The sequence below is a fragment of the Molothrus ater genome, chromosome 4, assembly GCF_012460135.2.
Source record: "Molothrus ater isolate BHLD 08-10-18 breed brown headed cowbird chromosome 4, BPBGC_Mater_1.1, whole genome shotgun sequence".
Lineage (NCBI taxonomy): Eukaryota > Metazoa > Chordata > Aves > Passeriformes > Icteridae > Molothrus > Molothrus ater.
The window spans coordinates 60,004,798-60,025,929 of record NC_050481.2 but is presented as its reverse complement, the minus strand read 5'-3'; the positions used below and the strand labels follow the sequence as shown (position 1 = coordinate 60,025,929).

General features: G+C 38.3%; 1 protein-coding gene across 2 annotated transcripts in view; it reads right to left on the bottom strand.

Annotated features, from left to right (window-relative positions):
* STK32B (serine/threonine kinase 32B) overlaps positions 1 to 21,132 on the bottom strand; it is a 157,964-nt gene that overhangs the window by 120,564 nt on the left and 16,268 nt on the right. For both annotated transcript variants that reach the window (XM_036382793.2, XM_036382792.2), the window contains exons 2-3: positions 8,439 to 8,494; positions 543 to 694 (exon numbers count right to left, since the gene is read on the bottom strand). In XM_036382793.2, coding sequence (XP_036238686.1) covers positions 543 to 694; positions 8,439 to 8,494 — 208 coding nt within the window. The remainder of the gene's footprint in view (positions 1 to 542; positions 695 to 8,438; positions 8,495 to 21,132) is intronic.

The following is a 21,132-nucleotide window of genomic DNA, read 5'->3' as shown; positions in this document are numbered from 1 at the left end:
CTGGGAAGAGCACTGGGGTGAACCTGAGGGGGAACGCTGTCACTCTGTCAGCAGGAGCACAAGGTCACCCAGCGGCTGCACCCGGGGCTGACGCTGTCTTGGCTGTGGTGGGATTTCGAAATTCTCTATTTTTTTGTTATTCGATCTAATAAATGTCTAGTAATAAATTTTTGTAAATTTGGCTACAGATTTACTCATTTATAACATTTGATATTCCACAGCTTTATTAGAGAGGTTTAGTCCAGGTATTGTCAAAAACAAATGGGACAGGAAACACATTTCAACACAGTGTTGTAACAATTTGGAGAGAAACCAAAGCAGAAATTGACAGATGAATATGATATTTAAATATTTCAATTAAAAAAGACACCTTAAAAATAGTAATGAAAAATAAAACTCCCTGTGAAACCTACTACCTTCAACACAGGAAGTCACCAAAAATCTTTTGTTGTTTTCAGCTTTCCAGCCTTCCATATTCTGAACTGATTCAGCAACAAGGAGAAGATGAGAGCTCCATGAAAGCATTTGAATGATTTTCTTACCACAGATTGACCAGGAAGGGATGTTCCAGGCCTTGCATTATCTGCAGCTCCCGGAAAACATTGCGGACTTCATCTCTCTCAATGCATTTCTGTTTATTCATATACTTCATGGCATACATTTTCTTGGTGTCTCTCTTCTGCACAATGCACACCTAATTGGAATCAAAGTAAAAGAAAAATTTTGACACCGTGAGAAAGTGAATTCAATTGTGACTTTGGAAAAAAGAGGTCTTTAATGATATTTCAATAATTCAGATCTGGATATTACAACTGAGTAACACATTCAGTAAGTTCACTTCACAGCTCTGCAAGATCCTTTGTAATAGACTCCAAATAAAAATTAACAAAAACCCAACCCAACCCTGTATAAGAGGAAATGGGGACCCAGAAAAATATCATAACTTTCAGAACCTACATGGTAAAGCTGAGAGTAATATGCTGCAATGGCTGAAATCACAGGCTATTTAATTATTCAGAGAAATTACTGCCTCCTGCCTAGGAAAATGCTCAGTCATTGTCCTCATTCCTACAAGTCAATACTCACATCTTGATTATTGCATCATAAACCTTGCCTGTGTTCCCAAGGCTCAATGTTTCACCTAAATATCAGAATTAAGCTCCCTTAATTACTGTTGAAAGGCAAAGAATTTTTATACAGGTATTCGTCATAATATTTCTGAATTCACAAGAGAGCATTACAATTATTTAGTCTCTGGCAGTAAATGTCTATGCTTTTACTTTATCTTTTTTTTTTTGGCAAAAGCCAAATAATGCAAATGCATGAAGAAAATCTTAGTCAAGAGAACTTCCATAGGAATTCTGGCTTTCTTTTTGTCATGGTATTTTACCTTGAGAATGGAGCTGGAGACTGGCACAAGCACCACAACCAAGTATCAGGTTAAGTACAATTTTTGGCAGCAGAGAAATGCATAATTGTTCTGAATGTACTGGAAACATCTTATTTAGGTATCCCAGGCCTGCAGTGTCTAAGTTCAAAGGTATTCTGGATTCACTTGGTGTGGGCATTATTTTTTTATTTGTATATTTAAATACATACACATACATGCACACATACATGCTCCCGTATTTTACACACAAAAATTTATACTACACCCTCATAAATTCATGTTAAGAGATCAGATTACAACAGAGTGGCAGCCAAAAAGAAATCCTTTGTGACTGACATAAGTTTAAGGAATTTATACACCCAATATTCAGGAATAATCAGGAGTAACTAAGGCAAATTCCCACAGCTGAAACTGGGAGGAACAGGGCCAGTGAAGTCAAACCATGTCTATTTCTCTGAAATTCTATTTTCATAAAGTGTGTCCTTGAGCACAAATCTACTCCAAATAGAGGAGTTAATAGAGTACCTTTAACATATAATGATAAGGCATGATTAAGCAGTGTTTCTAATTACCTTTCCTAGTATCAGGAGATATTCTGCTATTAAGGAAATCAGGGATGGTAACATTTTGTTATGAGCCCATTAATTGTTGCACCATGCTGAGTACAGAAGTTTTGTTACATTTTTCACCTTGGACATTTATTAAAGATCTGAAAACTGTTGATGCTCTTAAGATAACTAAAGGTTCTCATTTATATGGAAAGAACCCTGGCTGTGGAACAATGGAGAATTGTCTTTGGCCTTTTGGAGGAAGAAAAAGTAGCAAGTGGGATTGAGCTGAAACAGAGTGGGAAAAGTGGGGATGAAAATGAATTTTTCAAGCTCCCACAGGTCCTTCAAAAGCATAAGCAGAATTTTCAGGGGCAAATCCTGACCGACTCCTGTCTTAGAGTATGTGGAGAGTTCAATTTAGCAAGTCACAGTATAAAGTGCAACATTTGGGGATTTTAGCTCAGAACCTAAGTCCAGAAATTCAGCCATGTGCATTAGTTTGCATCATGATTTTCATGTACAACTTGGCCAAGAGTTAGGTGTTTGCAGAAGCCTCCTAGTCCATTGCATTAAAAGCCTCCCTACTGAAGGATTGACATGAGAGACTGCTGAGAGAATGGGTTTGAGAATTACAGGTTTGATCAATGTGGCAAACCAAGATCATATGTAGCACCAAAATATGCAATGTAAACCAGTTTTGCAATGCTGCTGGGACTCCAGAAGGCACTCAGCTCTCTTACCTGGCAGTAAAGACAAGGGTGTTCAGCACAGCTGAAACAGACCTTCTGTTGTTGGTAAAAGCTTGCCTAACACACGCTTCAGAGCAGAATGATAGTAAACATTTTCTAGCAATGTGTACCTACACAAATGCTTTAACACAGTTACAAAATCAATAGGATTTTAATGAATATAATGAAGCTACTTCCTACTCAAAATCAGGAAACACAACCTGCATCCATGTTGATTATTGTGAAAAATGCCTGACATTGCTATGATAGCACTGGATTGTATTGGAGATCCTCCCTGGCACGTCTACCTGCTGGCTGTCAGCTCTTCTCCCGAGCAGGACAGCAATGGATTGAAACTTTCCACTAAAGCAAGAAAAAAGAAAAGCCCTTGAGCCCTTCTCACATGTGCAGTCTTAATGGAAAATGTTTAAGCTGGGGGTTTTTTTGTTCCAAAGGAGCAATTTTTAAATAGGGATAAACAGGTGCTCTGGAGCCTCAACAAAAAAATTCTGTGATGACTCATTATGATGAAAGTCTGTGCAGAACTGCCTTATTTACATGGATCAGTATGGAAGCCTGTGACACTCACACTCTCCGTTTTTCTGTGAATATCATTTACCAAAGGCCAGACAGTGTGATGATTCAGAGCAAATATGTGTTCTGAACTCAACAACTATCCAGCTTCATAGTCAGTAGAGAAGGACAGCAACCATCTTCATAAGGTGTGGATCTAAAGAGGTACAGGGGGCTATCTCTGTACCTGGAATGGTTTCCCTTTAATGTCCCCTAAACAGGCTGTAGATTACCAGTTTGGATATAGGCATCTGTGTGGTACATGTTTAAAGGCAGGCATTATGAGCCCCATTAATTTTCTCTGGAATGGTATAGTGCTATTTTTAAAAATCTGCTGTGAAAATATTCCCTTTCTAAAGGTTTTTTTTATGTATCTTAGTTGTTATCACAGGGTGGTGTCTTTGTTATTTCTGGTAGAAGGTAGCAGTGAGTTGTCTTAAAACCTATCAGGTTAGAAGAAATTTGACCAGAGAGTGACTTGGGGCCACTTCCCCGCAGAATCTGGGGAAGGAAGACAATACATTATGGCTGCAGGGCTAATCTTCATTTTTCAAGAGCAACATGTGCTGTGGCCCACTTCTAAACTACCTTCTTGGATTTCCTCTGATTTCACATGCAAAAAACAGAGAAGCTTGCTGAAGGAAGCTGCACAATGCTGTGTTGGCAGAGAGCAACCATGGGTAGCTTCCACAAAGTTCTTCCCAGAGAAAAGACAGTGAAGGCTGAAATATCAGACTTGCTGCAAAACACAGATCTTTCCTGTTTCTCACTAGAAGAGACTTACAGCTGCTATGTGCATGGTGTGGAAAGAACAAGGTGCACTTAGTGTCAATTCTGGTCTAAATTTAGCACAGGAGTACTTAGACCTCTCAGACTGCCACAAGATGTGGGTTTCACAACAGATGATAAAAGAGGAGAGAGGCAAACCCACAGCCAGAAGAACCTCTGCATGAGGCTACTGCTGGGTGGAGAGCTGGAAGCTGGGGTGCTCACTCACCCATGCTGCTGTAGGATATTTTACATCTCACACCATAGATGGGATGGGGCAGCTTTGGCTGCCATGAGGAGCCCCAGCCCAGCAGAGGGGCTGTGGCACTCACCCAGCACAGAGGGCTACAAGACAGAAATCAGATGCACTCCAGATGGGAATTGATGAACCTGCTGTTGAGCATCTGCCTGAAATACTGCTCCCTTGTCTGTCCTACCCCTGTGCTCTGAAAAATTGGTTCTCATAGTCTTAGCCTACAAGCAGGGCTGGCAAGATTTACTCAAAGAGGCTGGAGAATGGATGTCTTTAGGCTGCCAGGGGGTTTCCTTTAAATAGGGAGATTCATTCCCAGATTCCCCTGAGCAAAGCATGACATCTGGAGCAGTCAAAGCATCTGCTTAGTATCCGTTCATATTAACTGAAGCTAAAAAACAGGTCATAATACTGTCAAACAATATTAATATTCTGCAGTGGTGTGTTATGTTGCTTTTAGGGTAGAAGCATATTTTTTTCTGAAGTATTTTGCATACTATTTACTAAAGTACTCTCAATCAGTGCAGACATGATTCTGGGCTCCCATCTGGTTTACACCACTGTAATTTCAATTTTACTTCATCACAGGAAGTCACTGTTTTATTCAACCAAATTAATCAGAACTAAGTCTTGTGTCTCAGCATTTTGACAAACAGGAGAGAGTTTGTACCTTGAAATTTTAATTTGAATTCAATTTAAGGATGTTAGATTGTTTAATATAACTGCTCCCAAGAACAGAGAAGTCAGAGAAAATTGTTACTATAATATCTCTGAGAACTAGTTGTTACACCTGAATACAAATTATTGTGCAGCAGTAACCCTGCAATTATGTGGTTATTGTTGCAGTAAAGGACAATGAGAATTCTTGTATTTCAATCCTTGTTGGTTTTGTACTTATTGGATGATCTTCAAATATATAATTTTTTGCAATATTATGTTTGAGAAGAGTGATAGCTCTACATATAACAATAGTGAAAAAAGATAGCCAGATTAAGCAGGAGACATAAGCACTTCTAACATATCTTATGTCCCTGTTTCTACTGTCTCTGCTCTCGCAAAGGAGCCCTCGCCCTTTCACATCGTGCAGGAAAATAAAACAAGCCTGCTTTTTGAAGGCTTGGTTGATTTTGATCTACTCTTCTGCATGGCACTCAGGAAAGTGGTGAATGTTTCTATGACATTTCTAGAAATATCTAATTTTTTTACAGGTTTATATGAGTATGGTTCTTGTTTATAAGGTTCAGGTTTATATGAGTATGGTTCCCTGCTTTGGGGAATCTGTATTGGTGAAAATGGAGTTGCATAAGAGAGAACAAGTTTAAAGTATGAGTTCCCTCTAAACTTAAATCCTTATTTTGCAGTTGTCAAATGCAACAGGAAAGTCCTTGGTGTAACAGGTTTCTTTTTCCCAAATGAGTACAGGCTTCTGACAAATCACCTTGTTTTTCCTTCCATGGGCAAGGGAAAGAAAGAAGCCCATTTTAAAATGACCTATTATAACATAGCCAAAAGCACAACATGGTAAATCAGTCACCATTTCAAATGTCTATCTCTGTGAGTCAGTCCTGCCTTTATTGTTCATTTAGAAGCCGTGTTGCTGGCAACTTTTCCTATTATTGTCCTTCTGGAAGTACCTGGCAGCAGAAAATGTCAAAAAAGGATGCAAGACTGTTAATCTCTATTGCAGGGTGTTTACTGCTCGGGGTCTGCTGTGCTCTAGCATCTTGCAGTGTATAACACCATGTTCAGCGCCACGCTTTCCTAAACTGCCTGCTTCCTTTATGGCTCCTCTGTGGCCTTTTCTGTTTTCTGAGAGAAATAGGATGTTTTAAGACATGCTCTATTTTTTTATTTTATTGCTCTTGGTACAATATCTCTGTCTCTCTCTCTCTCAACATTTCTTAAATTACTCTGGTTGCCACAGCAACCTGTGCAGGATATTGCTGCAGGAGGTATCTGGTATGGCAGAGCCTCCGTGCTGCTCAGCTCACTCGTGTGCACAGAGCTCAAGGTGATGCTCAGCACCTCAGCTCCTCCACTGGGGCTGGCTGCCTCAGCACCTAGGATCTGTCCCCACAGCTGGTCAGAAATCAGCTCCCTGCCTTGCCTTTGGCCTTTTCAATTCACAGTCACAACATTTGCTGTCACAGGAACTCCTAGGCCATTTGGTACCAAATACTTTGTATCTCAAGTTCTCGTCCTTTCTGAGAAATGGCCACCTGCTTTCAGCTGCTGCCTCTGTACCCAATCCTTCTTAGGGACACCTTAAGAGCAGGTGCAGTCTCGTAGACACTGTTGAATATTTTTCAGGAAAAAATACACCACAGCAGTTTTGAGGAGGGTAGGAAAGGCTTGTGGAGAGAAGAGAAGCCACAAGCATGCTCTTTTTTCTGGAAACAAACAGTCTCATTTCAAAGGTGTCCTTTCTAGGGGCAGATGAAGGAGGTGAGGTCTGAGCCTGCTAGGACCATCTCAGCCACAGCTGAGCTGGCTGCGTGAGCTGGCTGTTCTTCTGCTCAAGCCAAGTGATGGGCAAGCTGTGGCAGAACGTGTGTGGCCACTCATGGAGCAGTTCCCACACTCCTGGGCACATGCAGACCTTCCTGGGGTATTATCTGTGCAGACACACCTGGCACAGACCTGGTGCATTGTCTGCTGCACTCCCAAAGAGGCGCGCACAGGGCAGGGATCAGTGGTACCCAAGTGACGTGCAGGGCACTACCCTGAAAGGAGCCTTCTGGCTTCAGTGACCTTGCTTTGCCAAGCAGGTGAAGGCAGCTCTTTGCTTATGCTTTGGTCTTTATTAAAAATTTGTTTGTTGTTTGTTTGTTTGTTTGTTTGTTTGTGGAAGACCTTTACGCTAGTTATGCTTAGCATATTCCAGTCACTAGTGATTCCGAGTACATTGGAAGAGGGCAGGTTAGAAATTCTGATGAAACAAGTTTTGTTTGTATGTTAAAAATTTGCCAAGTGAATTCAGAATTAGGCACCTTGAAACCAACAATGCTGAACTCTGATCTAAGTAGCTTTTCCTCTGTGAAGGTCAACATGATTTGGATATGTCTTTAATTTTTTTTCCTGTACATAACTTGTACTCTTGGACCTTCATTTAGTTTGACTTGGTATTCCACCTCTGTACTGTGATAATAAACAATCACAGATCTCTGCTGCCCTGATTTTAAGGGGTTTTTAAGAACTTTTTTGCCCAAGCAGGATATACTCCTGTTGACCTCAAAGACAGTTTCTGCTGAAAACTACTGAATTGAATAAGGACTGTGCCATGAGGGACCATGCTGTTCTGCAAGAAGTATTTCTGGCCTCTCTAAAATTAAAGTCATTGTTCTGCATGGAGGCCAAGAACCAGCAAAATCCTTTGTGTGTTCTTAATGCATGGCTACAGAAGTGCCTCACCAGCACTGAGCTGGCATTTACTCAGGAATCATTGAAATCAAGATTTAGACAGCTGTTGTTCCATCAGTCACCTGATCAAGTATCAGTTATACTTCACCTTCAGATCTATTCCTGTGAGAAGTGGTTTCTAACATTTTTAAATAGTATTTTCTCTGACTTTGTGGCTTTGTATTTGCATTATATGGGGCTATGTGGCTTTGTATTATAAATTTAAAACCTTGTCATAATCACTATTTATAGGAAAGAAATGTTGTCTACTCAAGTGTAAACAAACCATTAATCTTCTCTGTTTCAGAAAAATCCTGTTGAATTGAATCAACATTTACTCAGTGATCATAATTATATTATATGTCAGTTTACACAGTGCCAAGAGGATTTATTCTATGTAAAGTACCTTTAAAATACTACAATTATTTTAAAGACTCAAATAAGCTCAGAGAGTTAAGAACAAGATCACTTTGGTGGACTGTCTAAAGAAGTAGTCTGCTCCTACCTTTTTGTTAATTTTTGTTTCCAGGACAGATTTCTAAATTCTGCTAATCTCCATTTGGAATAATCAATTATTATAATAACTTTGGCTCAATTAATTTTAGTGAATAGATTATAATAGAAATAATTTAATGAAGAGACAGTTGATTCTGGTGGCCAGATGTCCTTATGAAGGAAAAGACTACAAAACCTATTCTTTTACCATAATCAAGACAGAAAAACACAAAAGTATTCCCTATTAGACATTTAACTGCTAAGAATAAGTTGATTCTTACCTTTCCAAAACTCCCTTTCCCAATAGCCCGCAATATTTGAAAGTGGTCAAAGTTAACTGCAAAATAAAGGAGAGAAGAAAAGGAAAATAGTTTGTAGTGTGCTAAGTCAGAATCAGACATCAGATAAGAAAAGAAATTACGGTGTGTCCAACTAATGTCTTTTTACAATGTGGTATTCAATTTTTCCTTTTAAAACACCAAATATACTTAATAGCTAGCAAAAAAGAAGTTTGCTTTAAAATATGTTGCATTCATTTTGTTCATCAATTCATCTTGGACCAATGTCTTCAGTGCCTGGTATCTCCAAAAAGAAATATATCTGTGTTCTAACCAAGTAACAAGACAAAAGTTAGCATCTTGCAGCCATTAGCAAAAATTGCTCAGCATTTTCCAGAAATATTGAGATCTATTAAAAGGACACTGAATAATTCAAGTAACACCCTCTACCTACAGATGTGTAATAACATATGGTTAGTATTTTTACATTAGTCATTCTTCAAGATAATTCCCATATTTTGTTACAGTGATGGAAGATTGCATACTTGATGAGGCAGTATGATTACCAAAGTTTTCCACCTTAATGCAATACATAATGCTAATATTGTAAGACTATTGCGTAATTTTAGCATAAGTTTGTTTTGAGAGATTGCATTTTAGGTTGAAAGTGGAATGGATTTACTTGCACTTCAGGAAAAACTGATAGCACAGCCTGCTCTAGATACTGAAGTGCTTTGCTGGTAGGGTGAATGAGATTTCATTTCTCAGAAATGCCATTTTTATTGGCGTTACATGAGTTTAAACACAGCATGACCTTCAAATATTCATTGGTATATCTGGTAGTTTTAAAAAAATTCCAGCATCCTGAACAAAATTGATGCAAAGTCACCGAAATACAAACACAACAATGTGTGATACAGTTACAGTCACTTCTCAGAAAAAATCACACTTAGAGCTAAATTCAGTGAACCAGAGATGACAAGGTTCAGTGCAACATAACAGGACTTTTTTTTTATTTAAAACTTATGTTCCCGGCTTTGGCCATGGACCTTCATCTATGCACCTGTCATTGATGTAACAGTAACTAGCAAAATTGTGGAGACAGACCACCACTGGAAAAGTCATAGAACCATACAATGGTTTGGGTTGGAAGGGACCTTAAAGATTATCTCATTCCAACCCTCCTGCCATGGGCAGGGCCACTTTTCCCTGCACTGGTTTCTCAAAGCCCCATCCAGCCTGGCCCTGAGCTCTCCAGGGATGGGGCAGCCACAGCCTCTCTGGGCAACCTGGGCCATGTCCACCCAAAAGTGTGGTAACAAGAACAAACACAACAAAAATGTGACACATCAAGATGAAGGAGAAAATTCTATAAAACTCATAATATAAATATTTGCCAAAAAAAGTTATCCATCTCAAGCTAAGCTCTGCATAGAAAGTTGAAAGGTTGATGGCTATCAGGCCTCTAAAACGGGTTAATATCTTACTTTCTCTGGTGCAATAATATCTCATTTACACTATTAACACCACAAAGAATTTGTTTATTTATGCTTGCTTATACTGCCTTCAAGGAAACATGGTTGCTCTTTTCATTAGTGCAGCATAGCAACCACCTTCCTGGTAATTGCTGGAGACAAATCAAGCCCAGAGCAGACAGGGCTGAGAGCAGCAGACTCTGTTCTGCAGGAAACAAAGATGGTGAATAAAGCAGCTTTAGAATTTGGATACTGAAATAAAAATGCATGACCTTGGAAAGGATTTATAACCTGCTTGGAAATTGAAAATTAAGAAAAAAAATTTGAGCTGTATCCTGTGAGAATTGGGGCTGCCCAGATGTTTGAGAAGCAGGATTGTCTGTCAGCAACCTGCAGCTGGGGTCTCTGCTGAGAGATTTTACAGTGTAAAATCTCTTGTAGTTCTTGCTGGTCTGATGAACAAGATAGTCAGTTTTGCAAAACCCCCTTCCACATGAACTTACTTCCACTTAAATCCTGTGCCTACCACTCATCCCTCCCAAATGCATGACTGGGCTGTCTAAGATGACCCTTAATTTAGGTAGGAATTCAACACAGTGTAGAAAATATCCTAAACAACATGTAAATCTCATTAATTTCTTTGATGGGAAAAAATAATCCTAAAATTCAGCACAGCATGCTGGTGGTTTTTGTGTCACTCCTCTGTTTTCAAACTTTCTCATGTTTCTGCTTATTTTGTTAAGTATTTAACATGCACATTCGTTAAAAAAGCTTATTTTGAATTTGTTCTTTACCTTGCAGTCATTCAGCTGAGTCCAGTTGCCAAAACAAGTGAGAAATTGTAGAATCAGTCTGTAATTATCTCAATTTGAGTCAAGTCACATTTCAGTAATACTTGACTGTATTATATTCTGAAATCTGACATGTTTTGAAATACATCAGTTTGAATAATGATTTTGTTTTTGTAAAACTAAGTTTAAGCATTTATCTGTAGCTATGTAAAGGATATTTTTTATTGTCCACACAACTTCTATTTCTCTGCACTTCCATCTTTCCTGTGTTTATTGCTCTGAATGACTAGAACAACTTAAATTTTTAATTAGATTATTTGTAAATTAGACTTCCATACAAATGAAATTATTAAATGAGGCACTAGAACATGGAGTTGAAGATGGATTACTAGTAAGCTAAATAAGTGGTTAAAAATCATAGATGCAACTAATTGATCAAATTTTCTCAATGGTTATGTTTAACTTGAAAAAAAGTGAGATGCTACATTTTCATATCTTCATAAAGAAAAAAAAATTTTATAGCTAACAGTCCCATGAGCATTATTTAAATTAAGGTACAATTATTGTAATGCGTTTTTTGCAAGAGAAAATAAAGCCAATTTTAAATGACTGAGGAAATATGTAAACATGCCTGAGCCTGCATCTAAAATGAGCAAGGCTTGCAGCCACTGTGGCTCTCTGGAAAGGGATAATTCACTGAAGTGTGACAATTCAGTCTCTTTTGATCATTCAAACATACCCCCAACATTGCAGATTCACAAACTGAGGAAGTTCCTGCTTTTTAATATTAGGACAGAATAAAAAGTGGGCTACCTTGCAGCTGAGACTAATTCACTGTTTTCATCAAATTCACTGAGTAACACTAAGGGGCTTCAAGCAACATTCCCATCTAGGACACAGCAGCACCTCCCTGATAGCAGTGAAGGGTTGAGCTAAGTTCCCTGCCACCTTGGTACCACATTAGCCATACACCCCAGGTGTTTTCCTCAGAGGTTTTTAATCTCACACTCTCAAAATTTTGGGCTAATTTTGTTCATCTCAATCTTTTTTTCATGTTCTGTATGTGCTTTTTGTGTCTTTTCTGGTGAAAATTCAATGCCAAAATATCACCACTTACTCTGAGAAGAATTACAGCTCATCATGACCTCTGTCATTTTCCAATGTTGAAAATACCATCAAGTTCAAACACTGCCATTTTCTCTGTGTTGTAGCTAATGACATTTTTCTAGTGCAAAGCCCCACTGAGATAATGGTATGGCCGGCAGAAGGACATTTTCTTCAGTGTCAGTAATATGACTATTATTCTTTTGAAAATAGCTTTCTTTACTCAAGAGAAAATAATTCAATTCTCAAGAGAATACTTTCTTTTACAGAGAAAAAAATATTTTCCAACTCTTTGAGCATTTCTTTCATTTTATTCCCACACCATACTTTGGAGGTTTTACACATTGTCTCAGAATTTGAGTATAAGAATATGAACTATTTTCAGAAAACAAAATTTGTTTGTATTGTTTTCAAGTAATTTTTCATGCAAGTAAACCCACAGTTAAACGTATTAACAAGACCATGAGAGAGTTTATTTCCATTTTTTTTTATTTCCATCAATTTGGAAAAATCAAGTATCATAATTTCCACTCCCTCATCTCCCACCTTCATCCTTTAAAATGTCACCATTAATTCAAAACTAAGGAATATAGAATAAACCAGATATTTTGCTAACTAAGAGAGAAAACAGATCAGCATTTATGACACCTGTTTCATGGTATGGTATTAGAGCTGTGGATGCCTGTTAATTTCAGCAATGTGTTGTACATATACATATAAATACTTTATTTTGTTTCTTTCCATTTAGTCATACTCAAATAAACCTTCAATTCATCCCTTTGCACAAATTCAACTCTCTATTAATGACTATTAGTGCAAGCATACCTCACTTGGATTAGAATATTAGATATTTTCAAATTAGCCCCATGTAGAGCATTTTCCAGTAGTTTGATCTTGAACAAATAAGAGCCAGATAATGGCAACAGGATGCACAACTGAATTAAAGGTTTCATCCTGCTTGCCATGAAAAGCAAAAAAATGGGGTCCTAACTGTTTTAGATAATTGGTCAAATGTATTAGTGTACTCAAAAACTTTCAGGACTATCTAGAAGGATGGTGCTGTGGTTTGTGCCTGAGTTATACACAGGAGCATCTCTGCTGCCACAGTCTTCTCATGTGACCTCAGGTGAGTGCTCCAAAATCTTCTGCTGCTCTCTGTAGAAAAATGAATTATTACATCTCCAGGCAGCTGTAAAATTAGGTATGGAAAGCACCTTAGAGCTCAGACACACAAGTAATTGGGAGAATAGTAAAAGCCAATTCAGGTAATAGTGATAAAAGCACCATGAAGACTGAAAGCCATTTTTAAAGTGTGAGGAGTCTACACCACTGTGGAAGCAGAGGTATAGAGATCAGAAGATTGACTCAAACCCCACACATGAGGTTGTGGCAGAGCTGAGAACAGAACCCAGTTTCCATTTCACACCACACCTTCTCTTGCATGTCCTCCAAACTGCACAAGCCCTGATGGAACAGATATTTGGTATCAAACTTTCTGGTGAAAGATAAAATACTTATTTCCTTCTCCACTGCTCCCTGAGGACAAAGTATACTTTGGAGAAAATATTCACATCACAGACTTGTGTTTTTACAACCACACTGCAAAAACACTGGATAGTTTTAGTGGAAATGTCTATTATTTTTTTTTAATCAGCACTATCTACATAATGATATATGTTAAAACAATGAAGTATATGCATTCACCTCTGCTGCATTATTCACAAATACTATATTTACTTGAACCAAAGAAACCCAAAGTTACATCAGCAACACACCATTATGTATTATGTGTTTGATTTATGATCTTACAAAGGAATATAAGATTTTGACCCTTTCACTTGCAGTTTTACTGTTCAAAATATTCTCATGTACAATATTTGTTCAAATGTAAATTACATTTAGCTAAAGAGGCAATATTGAGTGTATTCTAGGTAGAGCTGACATCTGTTTTCTCACTGCAGCTGAGGAATATTAATTGTATGTATATGTGATTAATCCAAATACACTCAATAACCATTACCTGAAAGAACTTTGTTTCTCCTAGAGAAAATATCCAACTGAATGTGGCCAAAGCACTGGCATGCACATGCTTTGCAGAATTAAAAATGAAGTAGGGGCCTTTCTGGAACAAATTGATAAGCTAAATTCAGATTCTTCTTCTCTGGTTGAGTCCAACTGATTTATTTGGACTGTCTGGGAGTAGCCAGAACCAGATATGAGCACTAAGGCATTAGAAGGTGTACAGTAAAGCCATATTTTTAACACAATGAGCTTTTCAACACATTGAGATTCATTCTCACTGATCTCAAGAGAAAACAGAAACAAGGAGATATGATGTGGCCACTAGCCTAGAAAACAGATTTTTTTTTAAGTCTGACCCCTGTCTTGCAGGTCTGTTTGGGGTTGGTTTAATGCTTCTTGTTACTGTGAATCTGGAAAACAGAATAATAACTAAACCAAATTTCCTTCTAGATTTGGCCTGTATGGTTTGACCTGAGACTCATTGGATAGCTCTGCTGTTAGGATTTCAAACTAGTTCTGCAGTCCTCTTTCCATGTCTGTCTACTTTTCAGATGCTCCAGCTTTTTCCAGGGAGGGCTACAGGCTGTGCTGACAGAACATCAGTAGATCCCAGCAGCTATCAGATCTTGTGAAAATTGTTGCTGTCCTTCCACACAAAATACATAGGATGAGTAACCAAGTATACACAGACATACATATTCAATACTACTAATAAAATCCCCTGCTTGAATGGACAGAGATAGGAGAAACATGAACAGAGACTAAAAATTAAATTAAGGATCATAAAATGGTTTGGGCAGTCATAAGGAGTCACATTCCATCATGCTCTGTTCATGATAAGAGCATTAGTGAAGAAAGACTCTGCTTAAATTAAGGAAGAAATGAATTTCTGCTGACAGAATGATAAAGCCAGGCATGCCTTTGAAGTGAAGGAAGAGTACAAATCTGCATAGCTCCACAGGTTTCTGAGTAAAATTGAACATTGCTATACATTATTTGACTGGGAAACTTGCTAGTTAGATAGAGATACGTAATCAAAAAGAACTTTAAGAGCAAGTTTTATCTCACTAATGATGAATCATGATGTTTCCAATCATATTTAGGGCCTTTGTATTTAAATTGCATTACAATGTCTCAATTCTTCATGATTAATAAGTGTTTTAGTCTCAATATAAACTAATTATGGTAATATGTTTTTATAATTATTCAGAATTTATTTGCAATTAGAAAGAATTTTAGATCTTTGTATGCAAAACATATTTTATTTAGAATTCAGCTAATTTTGTTTTGAATTGTGCAATGCATTTCAGTCTGATCATGTTTGCATACTTCACTTTCTTCAGTGGAAGTGAAAAATTTTTGTACCGTCAAAAGACTTTCATTTCAGAGCTCTTGACTGATCCAAAGTGGCTTTTTCACAACAGCTCATTCTGTATTTTTTTTCCTTGTGAAGGCACCTGCAGGCTGGGATCTGAGGCTGCATCTCCCTGTCAGAGCTGTCCTGGGCATGGCCTGGGCTTTGCTCCCCTGGGCTGGTGGTGCTGGGCTGTGGGAGCTGTGAACAGGGGCTGGCTCTGCACAAGGGATACAAGGATCAGATCCCAACACCTTTGAAGAAGTGTCACATCACAGAAATGCAGTCCAGCTTTGAACTGGGCCAGAAGATCTGAAAAGGTAAACTTGAATTCCATTCAAACTGTCAAAACCAGTTTTGTTTTCCCAGCATAAGGCTTAATTTTTATCTGGGAAAGTAACAGCATTTGAATTTGGCAACAAGTTTAATTATCAATTAAAATTGTTTTCAGAGGGAAAGTCAGTTCAAAAGGAAAAAGAAAACAGGGTGACAGAGTTCTTATCTTCCATATATGTCACATTTAAACAAGACATAGGGGAAGTAACCTTTTCCCTTATTAACATGGGGAGAAATTCTCAGTACCAGGGTGTTGGAAAAGCAGCAATGTGATTTTATTTATACCTCTCTTATTTCTATATTCTATAAATAAATAGCTGATACCATAGATAAAAGAGTGGGCTAAAGAACATCTGCTGTGATGCATTACAGACATTCTGATTTCCTTATGTCAATCCTCCTACAAGGCAGTACTTCACATGCAATTTAGTACACATTTGATGAAATTCACAGAATATTTAGACCATGCATGTTTTGTTCATCCAAAGCAGTGTCAGCATCATAGGGTTCTACACTGTAATTAGTGAAATCCACCTCACATCACATCATTAAAATGAGTGGGGTTTTCCCTAAACGGCTGGGAAATTTTCTGAATGTGTTAGTGAAAATGAATATTGGAAAGAACTAAAAGAGCCTTCCATTTTTCAAAATGCTATAAAAACAGACTGGAAGAATTTGGTGAATCAGCTAATAATTTGCACTGTTACAGAACAGGCATGTGTTGCCACAACCAGAAGTAAAATTGAAATTCTAAAGAAAATTAGCATTTGAAAGTAACCAAGCTGCTAAGTAAAAAAGATCTAAGTACTGATTCTCAAAACTCTTCTTCCTTTTTAATTCTGTAAAAGAACATAATTGTATTTCTAGTGCTATTCTATAAAAGCTGCAAAAAAAAAAAAAAAGACAAGATGAGATTTTGCATTCACAAGGAAACTGTGAGTCTTTGGTAAACAAGAATCTGTTCGAACCCAGGATCAAATGAAAATTTCTTTCCAGAGCTGCTTATTAAATAAGCCAATAAGCCAAATTAAAATGATAATGCCATTAAATACATCTATTCTGAAAAATGTATTAGGCAGCTACCTGAAGCCTGTCAAACAAAGTTTTCTCCTTGCACAAGTAGAAGAGACTGCAAATTGTTACAGCTTTTCTCTGAAGGAAGTTTAAACTGAAACTCCTGAGTGCCATCCCACAATCTCCAGACTTTGCCTGGGAAACTGGAGGTCTATCACCAAACCAAAAATCAAGAAAAGACATCTGATGCTTTTAGGGATGTGGATGTCAGCTTCTGTGAGCCACTGGGAGGATTTGTCTGCCAGCCACTGAAGTCAGGACAGAATCTTACAGCTATAAACTGCTGTAGGATTTTGTGGTATTCACATTCTCTGAACAGAGAGAGACATAATTCTCTCTCCCAGGATATTTCCTGGGGAAAGCAGCACAGAGGGCAAAGAGAAAACAATTCTTATCTCCGCTTGCTGCTTCTGCTGTTTGGCACACGTGGAATGTGTTATGGGGATTGTTTACCAAAGGTGAGGCTTGTTTGGACTGATTGGCCAGCTGGCTCAGAGCTGGGTCAGAGCTGGGTCGTGGCTGTCACCAGACAGTCACAGGGTTTTCTCCAGTATCTCTTTAGTGCAGTTACAGTATAGTGTCAGTGTAATATAATATAGCTAATAAAGCATTTCTTCAGCCTTCTGAAATCATGGAGTCAGAGCACATTTTTCACCACGATGGGGCCGTCCTGCATCGATGGGTTTTGGTCTAAGAACACAATGATCAGTTTTGCCTAAAGAGAGGTTACCCCTGGTAGCCCAGTGAAGGCTTCACCAGCAGCACCAGTGACTCCAGGGGCTGCTGTGATTGTTATCCAGTGGAAAAACAGAAGTTTCTTGTTCTGTGGAAGGTGTGGGGATGTTTAGCTGCTGCGTTGCTCCACAGGAATTTTAGCACAGACAGGGTGAAATTGGCTGTTCTTTCTGAAGGATTGAGCACAAACAGGTGTTTACTGGCAAAGATTAGTTGTACTGATCAGAAGAGCTCTTGTGTCTGCATCTCTCTCCCATGGTGTTTCTGTAGATTCAAAAATAAAGTTATTTTTTTTATCTTTATGCCTCTTTAAAACTAGTCCAAATTTTTACCGTAACAATTCCTCATTGGAGGTTTTAGTGTGCTGCCTCCATCTTCAGACAGGTTACTCTCTTTCAGAGGCATACAGCAGTACTCTCAGGTGGCTGGGGGGAAAGTAGAGTAAATGAAAAGCCAATTCTTGCCTGTGATGGTTTGTGTGAGCAAATCCAGGAGGAGGTGAGTGATAAAACTATTATGATAAATAAATAATCTCAGTCTGAAGCATACAAAGCAATATGAAAGTTCTGTTCCTATGAGTGACTTCAGCTCCAATGAAAGCAAACAGAAAGTTACCTAGTTTTTGGAGTCTTTCTCATCATTTTGCTTTGTGCCTTGTTTCCATTTTCATCTTTTTTATTGGAGAAGGAATAGAAGGAACCACAAAATCAAAAGGTCTTCACTGATCTCAGTTGAAATGAAAAATTTCTGAGTACTGATTCATGATGATTTCTGCTTCACTATTACTGCTGTCTGTGTCCATTTAGAGTGAGTGCATTTTTGATTTTTTTTCTGAAATGAGAACATTTGAAGAAATTCTACTTTTCTATTTGCTTTTAGCTTTTCACAGGAAAGATTTCTATTTTCACACAGCATAATAATGAGCGGAAGTAGAAAATATTTATATTTCCCACCATCAGAAACATATGCTTTGGGCCCTACACCACACTAAAGATCTCTCACAGTCCACCTCACTGTATTTTAGCCCTTTATGAACCTTTCCATGTGATGCTATGAAGGGAGCACATGACCATCCAGGAAAAGACTTGTTCTTTGAAAAACTGGCAAGAAAATGAGGCAATCAGAGAGACACCATGTCTGGCATGCTGCAGCAGCGGGAACAGAGGAGAGCACAAGCACGTCCCTTTTGATGGCAGGATGGGTGTTTGGACTAGATTAATCTGATTGTGACACCCTGTGACACACCTGTGATGCTGCTTTGGTTACAAGTCTGGCTGCAAGGGCACTGAAATGACATGGTCACCTCCACAGGGAAGGTATAATGCCTATCAGTACAGAATTTGTGTATTTTACTTTAACAGGAATTGCTTTATATCGAAGTAGAGATCAAACTGATCCCTGCCATGTTAATATACACCAATTCTCCCTCACATGTAAGTGAGCACAGGCAATAAAGACAAATTTAAAACTATCTGCTAAGCATGTCTTTTGACTTTGATGGCAATTCCAGGAAGGCAACAAATTAATTTCCTGAAAATAAGTAAGAATGGTAGTAAACATCCTATGCCAGAAAAATTTAAGCTAATATAAAGTTCAATTGCTATTATTTGAAGGCAAAGTTAATCCTTAATGAATTTTAAATTGTTTCTTATTAATAAACAACAACAAAAAGGAGGTCAAATATTGCTGTCAGGGCTTGGCAGAAGATATAAGGAACATGAAATATGTGTTATCATGGCAAAAAGTCATCTGGACAATCTAGTAGGAATCAAGCCTAAATTCATAGCATGTCTTCATTGGCAGTGCAGTACAAAACAGGAAAGAATGACTGTCTGTGTAACGTCACCACTGATGATGTCAGCTGCAAAAAAATTAGCACAGGCAATGATGTGTTTTAATTGTCTTTTTTGGGGGATAATGCAGGATCTTCAGAAATCCTGAGGATGACTAATGGTACAGGCAATTACCAAGGTGAAGCTCCCTTGACAAATACTTCAGATTTAAACCAGCAGCAGCTGAGATGGCTTAAAAGGAAAAAGAGACAAAATACAACAGAGGCAAGCATGAATGGAGGATAACACTGCAAAAAGTCAATTAAATTTATAATAATTCCTGTCCCAGGATGTCATCAATTGAAAGGCAAGTTCAGAAGGGGATAGAACTAGCATATAGCGAAGGCACAAATTGGGAAAGACTCAGACTGTGACTAAGAAGAGAGATCTGTGCAGAGCTGACCCTGTGCAGGGCAACCACTAATAACACTCTTTTAATATTACTTCCATGCCAGTGAAGGTGGAGGGTCACTGATCTGGTCAGTCTGATAATGTGATACCATGGACTGAGAATGAGAATTTGAATATTTGTGATAGGCTGTCAGCCCAGATGATCTTGATTGTGTGGGTCAGTTTGCTGTAATCCTTCAGAAATGTAATTTTAAAGCAGACCTTTTTAACATCTCATTATCTTCTGTTATGATGTCTGGTTAAACATCCATAAGTTGAGCTAAAAAAAACCCAAAACAATTGGACTTCAAATACATAGGCTTTTACTATTAGATTTAACAGAAAAGCAAAAGGAATTTGGAGTATCAAATCTATGACTCTTTTTCAGCAAAGAGCAAATAGCACTAGGTTGTTGTGAAAAGCCTGCAGCAGCTGATCAGGGATTTTACATATTGGTGTATAACTCAGTGCTATGAAAAATGTCATGAGAGGTCAGATGTTCCTCTGGATGGACTGAAATAAGGTAACAATCCTCACCTTTGCTAAATAACTGATATTGATGTCTGGAAATGACCAGAGCCTGGTTAACACTTTTCTGAAGTCAGAAAAGATTTGCTAGTAGCTGTAAGCAGCACACAGCATGGCAGGTATGTTCACTTCTTGTGCACAGGATTCAGTGTGACTGGTCACTGGAGCTGGCCAGTGAAAATGGCCACACCATTCTATGATTCTATGAAGGACATGATTCTCTCTCTATTTAGGCTGGCACTGCAGCTAAGTGACATGAATAACTGGAATTATTAGGTTATAATAAGGTTTGATGCATTGGCCAACAGAGTCCATAGCCCTGACCTCACTGTCACACAGAAACAAACAGGATTTACTCAGGCAGTGTCAAATCTTCAGTATGACCAGAGGTTAGCTTGTCATAACAGAGCTCTTTTGGCTGCTTCTGTGTTCTGTTAGCTATAGCATTCAAGTAACCTATTTTCCAGTAGAAAGGTTTCTTTTCATTGACTCATTTGGCTCAGTGGAAAGTAATTGGAACTTCTCATCCATGTATCCTACTATAACCAGCAATTTACAAAATTTTACTATTATAAACCCACAAGAGTGAATTATTTTTTAGACCAGCGAAAGTGTCAATTAAAGATCCCTTTTTGTTGCCATCAAAACAGTTTTGTTTTGTGACAGGACAGGGATTTGGTGCAGAGAAGCTGTTAACTTAGCAGCACCACTGGAAACATCAGAAGTCGCCAAGGAACAGCTGGATTGATGTCCTGGCCCTTATCACAGCCAGTGAATAGCAGGGAAGCCTCTGAGAGTCTCCATGCTTTTCATAGCTCTTTCAAAAGACATTGACATTGAAACTAAGGAGAAAAGTTTCAGGACCTGCTCCAACATAAAATGTAAGACCCCTGTTAAGTGATAAAATGTAGCACCTTTTTTGTTGAGAAAAGAGATTCTGATCGACCATGTTGTTCTCTTATGGATGAGCTGACAAAAACAATCTCTGAAATCATTGCAAGGAGAAACAGGTTGACAGGTATAAGCAGCAGAAAAGATACTCCTTGAGAAAATCTA